The 8675-nt window shown below is 53.7% G+C and overlaps 1 protein-coding gene across 4 annotated transcripts in view; it reads right to left on the reverse strand.

The window, feature by feature from the left end:
- SEPT4 (septin 4) overlaps positions 1-7844 on the reverse strand; it is a 12979-nt gene extending 5135 nt beyond the window's left edge. The window contains exons 1-5 of one of the 4 annotated variants that reach the window (XM_012808784.1): positions 4825-5285; positions 2372-2668; positions 1877-1970; positions 1330-1416; positions 719-842 (exon numbers count right to left, since the gene is read on the reverse strand). In XM_012808784.1, the coding sequence (XP_012664238.1) occupies positions 719-842; positions 1330-1416; positions 1877-1970; positions 2372-2668; positions 4825-4884 (662 nt within the window). In that variant the 5' untranslated portion in view covers positions 4885-5285. Of the gene's footprint in view, positions 1-718; positions 843-1329; positions 1417-1876; positions 1971-2371; positions 2669-4824; positions 5286-7727 lie in introns of those variants that run through there. The other 3 variants (XM_012808786.1, XM_023516608.1, XM_023516607.1) reach the window with 3 other exon arrangements.
- Between the last annotated feature and the right edge of the window lie 831 nt (positions 7845-8675).

Below are 8675 nucleotides of genomic sequence, written 5' to 3' on the forward strand. Positions count from 1 at the left end.
AAAAAAAAAAAAAAAAAAGATTTGACTTCTGTAGCATTCTTAGTACCACTCCTCTAACTTCATCAAAAAAACTATTTTTTCTCGAATCTTTCTTATCCATTCTCCTCCTCAGCTACTTACTTAGACCTGACCATTACCTAAGCATCCCTCCAGTTCCCAATAAAAAAAAAAGCCAGGATGATGGGAGATGTGGCAAAGCCGCGTTTTCTTTGGGCAAGTGGACTGGAGGATACCTGGAGTTTAAACAAAGTTCCACCATTTCCCCCTCTGCCTCTTCTTTCTCACCTTCACTCCTCCCTCCACGGACCCCATTCCTTCAACAAGACTTGTTTGTGGCACCTAAAATGCTGCTGGTGAAAGGAAAGGAAGGAGGGAGGGCGATGTTTATTGAGCACCTCTCGGGCCCTGTACTACATGTTTTCGTGGTGTTTGCTTTTTTGAGGTTCTTTCTTAATTTGTGTCCCCACCCCCATTAAAGAATTATGCGTCAGAATCAGAAGGAATGTTAGAAATCATCTATCCCCATCCTTTTCCTCTTACTTTGCAGAGGAAGAGATGACTGTCCATTAAGGGGCATGGCATGCTCAAGGTCACAAGGTCTTTCTCCTGACAAGTACTATGTATGTACATGTCTGCCTACCTGTGCGGCTCTGTGTGTGGTGGGTATGGAGTAGGTGTGGGAGTCAGGGCAGCTGGGGTCATGCTTGGTCAGACATACCACTCCGTGTTGTTGACTGCATCCCCAAAACCTGGTGTGTCCACAATGGTGAGCCGCAGCCTCACACCCTTCTCTTCTATGTCCACTGCATGCTTTGTGATCTCCACAGTTTGCATGATCCGCTCTAGAGAAGAGGGAAACTGAGGCCAGGGCAAGGGCAGAGACCTGTCTAGTCAGGACAAACCACCAACCCCAACCCACTTTGCTGCCCAGACTGCCTCATCCCACCCAACCCCCAGGCTGCCTGGGGGCCTGTTCTCTGGGAACCAGCAAGGAACACATTTCCCAACACAGGAAATGCCGGTGGCTGTTGGCTCTGGCCCCAGCCTCTTCTCTGCTCTTGGCTTTTTTCTTGGATTCCTGGAATCCTTGGGGGTCAAAAATTCATTCAGAGAGCAAGATTCTGGTCCCTGCCTTGCTTCAGCACCCAAATCCTTAGGGAGCTAGCTGGTAGGCTGCCAGACAAGATAGGCCTATGGAAAGATGCTGTCAATCTCTCTAAAAAGCCATGGTTTCCTGTAAGCTAGGGGGCATCACCCAGACTCTGCATGGAGTTTAATTTCCCAAGACAGGTCTGCCGGCCTGACTTCACGCTGGTCTCCTTTCCTTACCTTCAGCACTTAGGAGTTTCCGGTCCCGGTATAGGTCAGTGAGGAAGAGGCTATTAACAAGAGTGGATTTGCCCAGACCAGACTCTCCTGGCAGGAGAGAAGACAGAGGTACCAGATCAGAGGTAAGATGTATAGCTAAGAGGGAATTCCACTGGATGAAGGTGTGGGGGAATACCTTTCTTATCTACGTGGGACTAGATTAACCAAACCATAGCATTTGAGCCAGAAGGAAACAGATCAGCTGGTCCAGCGTTCTCATTTGAGTGACACCAAGAGAGAGCAAGAGATTCCGCAAGGTCACACAGAGAAAGGCAAATACTAGAAAATTGTTGGTCAAGTGCTCTTTGCACCACTTTATGCCTCCTGTACATATACATATGGTATACATACTTTTGGCCACCAGTGGCTTCTGGCTATTTTGCAAAAAGACACAGCCACTTGCTGCTTGCGCCTTTCCTATGTATACCCTCTCTCCATACACAGATGCACACCATCCCCACCTAAAACACCCCCTGCCCAGCCCAGCCCAGCCCTGCCCCTTTTCTACCTGCCACCATGAGGGTAAAGTCAAAGCCTTTCTTCACAGACTTTCGGTGGACTTGGTTGGGTAGGGTTGCAAAGCCCACATACTCCTTGTCATCCTAGTGGACAGGAAGGCAGAATGCATCAGGACAAGAGGCAGAAGGGCCCCAGCACTCAGCACCAATCTCCTCTCTTTCTTTCTCCCTCCTAGATCTGCATCTTACAGGAGTAGCTTTATAGGACCAGCCTTACAGGAGCAGTGCCAGACTCCTTTTGGTTCTCATCTGAAGCCACCCACTGGACCTCCTGCCCCTGCTGGAGCTGTCAATTTCCAGTGCTTTGGGGGCTGCCATCACAAAGCTGGGGCTGACACAGGACAGAGAGAAGGCCCAGATACACATACACACATACACACACACACACACACACTCTCTCTCTCTGAAGCTCTCTCCGCTCTCTCCCTGGGTTTTCCTGCACCAGCCCACTGAAAGGCAAAGGCAAACAGGGCTGGAGGCTCTACCTCAGAGGAATCATAGGGATCGAGCTTGCCCCATGGGCTGCGGGGCCGGGCAGAGGGGCTGAGAGGGGCTGGGGCACAGAAGTACTGCTGGCTGTCAGAGGACTGTGGCCACGAGGGGGGTCTAAATTCCATGTCATCATCATAGAGGTCCGGGGCCTGGGGTCTTGGCTCAGGGATTTGGGGCCTGGACACCCAGGTCTTAGCCTCCGGTGTGTGGTAGCTCTCGTTTCCTGGGAAATCCTTCACAAACTTGCTCAGTTCTCCATCATCCGTGGTGTCTTCCAGGAAACGCTTGATCTGGGGAATGGGGGTGGGGTGGAATAGGTGGCAGGTGGCAGAAAGGGGGGGGAAGGGAAGAATGAGGAAGAAGGCAGAAGACAGGAGAAGGCAAGAGGGAAAGGAGGGAAAGCACTTGTGGTTAGAAAAGAAAGGAATTGCAGCCAAGCCAGAGGAAGTACTCACTATCCCTCCCTAATCTGCTCGCAAACAGCCCCAATCCAAGATGCCAGGAGGGGCCCCAAGGTCTAGGAGGAGTCCCAGGCAGCCCCCAACTCCCTGGCAACTACTCTTGGGAACTGAGGAGCTCCAATTGTGGTGCTTCCTCTCAGCAGGGTGTTATTGAGGCTGCCCTTCCTAGGGGTCTAGGTACCGCAAGGGCCAGGGACTGTCACAAAGGCCAGGACAGACTGACTAAGAGGGAGCAGACAGAGGCATTAGACAGGAGGGGAGAGTATCATTCAAGGGAGAGTACAGAGAGTCAGGATGGGGCAGAGGCAGGAGGGAAGTAGGTACAGGAGAAGGGAGCTACCAGCCCCAGGTAAGTCAGCAGTGGGTTCTGTGCCTCCTGTCACTGCTGGTCAGTGTGCTTCAGGATTGAGGTGCAGATGCTAAGGGGGTTATCCACTCCCTGTACTTCACTGCCCAGACTTCAGTACAGTTGGCACTATGCTGAGACCTAAGCCCCAAGAGTAAACATGCCAGTAGATGCAGAGTATGGGTAAAGGGGACCTAGGAAGGACCTGATTTGGTAGGATGGACACTGTGGCTATGGAAGAGTTGGTGCATAGGTGGGCTGGAGGATGCCTGGGCCTCCAGAGCTCCTGACAGCCCTGACTATAAGGGACGTGTAAGAGGAAGCACCCTTCTATTGCCCCTTATCCCTCTGCTCAAAGCCATTAGTGCCCTAACAGGGCCTGCCCTAAACCATGAACCATAGAGGGTGGGAGGCAGAGAACAAACAGAATTTTTTGCAGAAGCTTGTTCCACCTCATCCCCAGCTCAGAGAGGGGCTGTTCTCCCCTATTCTTGCTCTCAGATCTAGACCCTAAAACTTTCTCTCTCCTTTGGGGGTCAGCCTCCTTTGTGGGGTGCCTGGCAGTGCTGGGCTCAACTCTGTCTCACAATACCCAGATGCCACCTCCAGACAATGGACAAGGGCTGGCTGCAGAGGCTGACTCACCCTCTGGGGAATGGCCAAGCCAGTGGGGGCTACCCTGGACCACTGTAGAGTCCCAGCCAGGGTGAAGGAGATAAGATGGACAGTCTTTCTGCACATCCCCATCTTACAAAGGCAAGAATTGAGGGAGCTGAATATGCACTCTGCCAGGTTTATGCCAGAGGAAATGGATTGAGATAGGAAGGCTAGAGGGAAAAGTCCCCTAGGGGCTACTTCCAGGATGTCACCCCTTAAGTCATCACACTTGCTTAAAGCCATAGACTCTAGAGCTCATCTGGATGGCGGGGAGGAAAAGAGGTCCTTTAGCCTAAAACTGGAAGCAGCATATGGGGGCTTAGTGACCAGAAGAAGCTGTCCTGAGGCAAACCTGACCTAATAGGCTTTTCTCACCCATAACATTTGTGAGATCCTTTCGTGACTATACATTACAATTTATGTTTGTTGTCTTAGTATTCGTTGTGTCCCCTTTCACGCTCAAAGGTGTCCCAGTTTGGACAATTAATTGTATGGCATCAGAGAAGGCATGCGTCTAGGGAGCAGCAGGTCTTGTTGTCTAGCAGCTAATGAGTCTGGAGAACTCAAGGAAATCTGCCCCTTGCGCAACCCCAGTGACCCAGCAGTTGGTCTGGGATTCAGACCAAGTGTGGGTGGGATAGGACAGTGCTCCACCTGGTTCTCCAGGGGCACCGAATGGAGGAGCAGCAGGGAAGGAGGAGGAAAGGGATTGATGCAATCCCTAGTCCCACAGTCTTCCAGCGAAGGCAGGCACCTGGAACCCAGCACCCTTCTCCCCTCCGCCACCCCTAGCTGCTTATCAGCATGGAGGAGCCACAGGGCATTAGACAAGCAGACGGGATTCTAGGGTCCTCACCATCTGTCTATCCATCCCACCCCCAGCTCTGCCAGTGACAAAATCATTTCTGACTTTGAGCCCCAGTCACAGCCAAGGCAAGAGAAAGACAGTCTGGTCCACCCATCTCCCAGAGGAGCACCTTACCCCAGCTTCAGCCCTGTCCTCCGGGACAGAATTCCCTTGCCATCCCAGTGAATGGTCCATGTCTCACACTTGCTCCCTGCCAGCAAGCTCTAGGTCTCATTTTATTTCCCAGGCAAAGTTCCTCACACATAGAAACAGCTTCATCTTGATGCTCTTGTTGTCTATTAGGCTCCCTGGCATGCTCCTTTCCCTTTCTATTGGACCCCCCTCTGTTTCTGGCAGGGCCAAAAAAGCTTGTGGAATGTCCTTCCCCACCCTTCCTCCTCCCCTTCCCTTGGCTCCTACCCTGCAAGGACAGCTCAGCTGCAGCAGGATCACTTGGTTCCTCTGCAGCCCCCTCCTTCTCTGATTGGCTGCCCCATGATGCCTGTCTGCTGCCTACCCTGGTGGGCACAGCACCACCTCTGTCTGCAGTACAGGCTCTTGATCCATTTGATCTCTCCTGTTAACCCCCAAGGACACCATGGCCTGCCTGAGGACTATCAATGGTCCCCAAGGTGACCTGGCCTATTAGTACACGGGAATAGCCACCACAGAAACCCATTCCCAAAAGATTCCAATACCCCATCTCTCTCTTTCACCTTAACTTTAAAGCAGTGCTAATGAAATAGGATGAGATGTCCCATAATCATCTGGGTATAGGGTCTCATGGGAATGGTCTCATGCTTCTTTCCCAGTGTCCCCCTCCCTTTTTTTTTTTTTTTTTTTGGCATTTTTTGGCGGGGGCCGGGTTTGAACCCACCACCTCTGGTATATGGGGCCTGCGCCCTACTCCTAGAGCCACAGGCGCCACCCATGTCCCTTTTTTTTTTCTCCCAGTGAGATTTCTGACTGCAGAAATCTGCTCCTAGATTTTCCTGCAGGGATCCAGCTACTGAGGGGGCTTTGCTCTAGGGACTCCTCCTGCCCTAGGATACCTGACCTCTGCTCATGGAGATCTGTCCAAATTCTGTCACCACAGGGCTTCCATAGAGTGAATGACAGGGATGCTGTTTGCACTGGGTCTCTGAGGGACAAGGGTTCAAGCCAATGGGAGGCTGGTATCCCATAAGTTTCAGAGCTGCCATTTAGGTGGGAGACAAATTAAAGGCCCTGGCTGGGAGTGAGCAGATGGATCAACTAGGGGTCAGGAAGCTAGTGTTTCTGGTTGGGCCAAAAACACCATATGTGAGTCTGTATAGTGTCTTAATTTCAGGGCCTTAGTGTCCAGTTGTGAATGGCCCTTCCTTGCCTCCCAGGGAGGTTGCACCACCAGATGACAGATATTTTAGGCTGCTTTGAACCTAAGAAAAAGCATCTCTCAATTCAGGGATGTTGGCTTGCCATTCTTTTTACATGCAATTTAACTCCCTGGGCTCTTGCATTAGGGAAGAGCTAATTCCCAAAGCAGCTGGGACACTGACCTACTTTGAGGAGACCCTCATAGAGGCATCTGGCCTGACATGAACCAGTCAGCCTAAGGACTTGGCTGGCTTGAGGGCAGAGGCCTCATGCAGGGGCCCTTGATGGTGGTAGGGGTATCTTTAATTAGAGAAGAACAGGGTAGCCTCAGCCAAGATGAAAGCCAAGACCTCAGATGAACTGAACTTAGTGTGTGGCAGAAAAGCCCCTGGGCCCCTGCTGGACTTGGCACTGGGGACAATCAGAGCTTCCCCAAGCTTCCATCCCTAGAACAATCAGTCTCTCCATCCCCCATGTGGGGAAAGAGAAGGGGCAGGGATAAGGACAGGCACTACTTGGCTTCTCCCAGGAACCCCCCACTTTGAGGAAGTCACAGGGTCACCTGGACTTCCTGGCCAAGACTTGGGCATCTGCCTGGACACAGCTTGAAAGACAAGAACCCACAAGGTTGGCTTTCCCAGACTTGAAAGCTTCTGATTCCGTGGGGTCCAGGGAGTTCCCTTCTGGAGGCTGCTCACAGCCAACATCCTGCCCCACAGGCTGGTCACGGATCACCTCCTGCTGTAAACAGCTTGTGACTCCCAATGCAGAGGGCAAAGGCTGTGGGGATTCCAGACTTGAAGAGGATGGCATGTGCCCTGGAGATCCTGACACCCATACACTGCGTTTGTGGCAAGCTCTGATAACAACAGCAGAAGAGCTTGTATCCTCACAGGCATCAAAAGTTCCTGCCTGAGGGCCCTGGAGAGGCTGGCTGGTGTTACTGTTTCTCTTTTTGCTACAGGCAGTTGGAAGGAATGGGTACCCCTGCCCCCACGCTCTGCAGAGGGACCTGGTTTGGGGTTGGAGGCAGGGATAGTTGCAGCAGGAGGGAGCTTCCCTGGGGTTCCTGTCCAGAAGGCAGAGGGATATAGCCGATTCCCCCAGGGCAGGATGGTGGATGGGCTTTCCTCTCTCAGGGGTCCCTTTGGGAAAGGTCTAGGGTCTGCCCCTTGCCAAACTATGGGAAGGAGGAACCCAGCGCCTCACTATCCTTCTTAGGGAAGCAGGCAGTGTTTGTGGGCCTTTTCTGTTTTCCAAAGGAAGTTGGTGCTGACCCCTGCGCCCAGAGTAGGTGAGTGAGGAGGAGTCACCCTGGTAACAGCTGACCCAGGCAAGGACGGAGTCCCTCACCTTAGATCATCGCTGACGCGCCCTTACCAGCCCAACATGCGCATCTCAGTCGGTGGGCACCTCCCTCATCACGGATCCACCCCTTCGTCCCAGACCACCGGCAGCACCCCAGGGGCCGGGCCCCACTCCCTCGCTGCTCTGAGGAAAAAACTTGGGAGCGGCGACGCAGCGCCGCCCGGCAGCAGCGCCTGCCTGTGCCAGGGGCTGGTGACAGCGCCTCCCCACCCGGCACAGCCAGGGCTGCGGCGCCACTGGTACCCTTGCAGCCGCCCGGGAGCGGCGGGCCCAGCACTCCCCGGCCTTGCCCCACTCCGGCCCGCCTGTCTTACCATGGCTGCAGCCCAAGCGGGGCCGGCTCCGCCTGGACAGCGCCGGAGGGACCCGCGGCGGGAGCTGCAAGCCGACCTCACAACACCAATGGCCCCCGCCCGCCTCCCCGAGTGCGACCGCTGGGGGCGGGGCCCGGCAACGGGGGCGGAGCGAAGCGGCCTGGGGTGGGGCTGCACCTCCGCCGAGCGGGCGCTCACTACGAGCTGGAGGCGCCCACCTGGGGGCTGGCCTTGCAGCCTGCGACCCCCGGAGGCGCAGGGTACCGAGAGTAGCTCAGGACAGGTTGGGGCCTCAGCTCCTCGGCTCCTCGTCTCTGGACTGCACTGGGCACCTGGTCCTTCCTTACTCAGCTTCAGGACCACCACGGGGGCTTGAGCCAATCCCCAAAGAAAAAGGGACAGCTCACTTGGAATCCCTAGGAGATGACTTTGGAAAAAAGGGGAGTTGCTACACAGGTTGGAGAGAAACTGTTAGTTACTCCAGAGATTCAGTAAGGTTTTCAGAAAGTGAAGCCGACTGATGTCCAAGATACTGATTGTCCATACCCTCCACACTTCTTAAAGGGGAATGTCAGCCATTCTCTACCTCCACCTAAGCTGAAGAGACAGGTTAGTGGCAGGTTCCCTTTGTGCAGGACTCCAGATTAAAGATTAAAGAGGATTTGCTGCACAAATTATCCAGGGATCATCTGCTGGAAGGGTGGAAGGGAGAGGGCTAGTGGCTTTGATTGGGTGTGAAGCCTTGCCTACGGCTGAGAAAAGTGGGACGGGCCTTGGGAGTGGCCAGCCCAGGCATGACCCAGGCCGAGCTGGGCTACTCTTCCTCTGACAAGCAGGTGAGATACTGTGAGGACAGATGCCCCAGGAGCTTTTAGAGGCATTAGAGGCTCAGAAGGGTCAGAGCAGCAGCTAGAAGACAGATGCTTGGTGGATGAGGAGTTTAGATCC

This window comes from Otolemur garnettii, unplaced genomic scaffold (assembly GCF_000181295.1).
Source record: "Otolemur garnettii isolate 467f Iridium unplaced genomic scaffold, OtoGar3 scaffold00094, whole genome shotgun sequence".
Classification (NCBI taxonomy): Eukaryota; Metazoa; Chordata; class Mammalia; order Primates; family Galagidae; genus Otolemur; species Otolemur garnettii.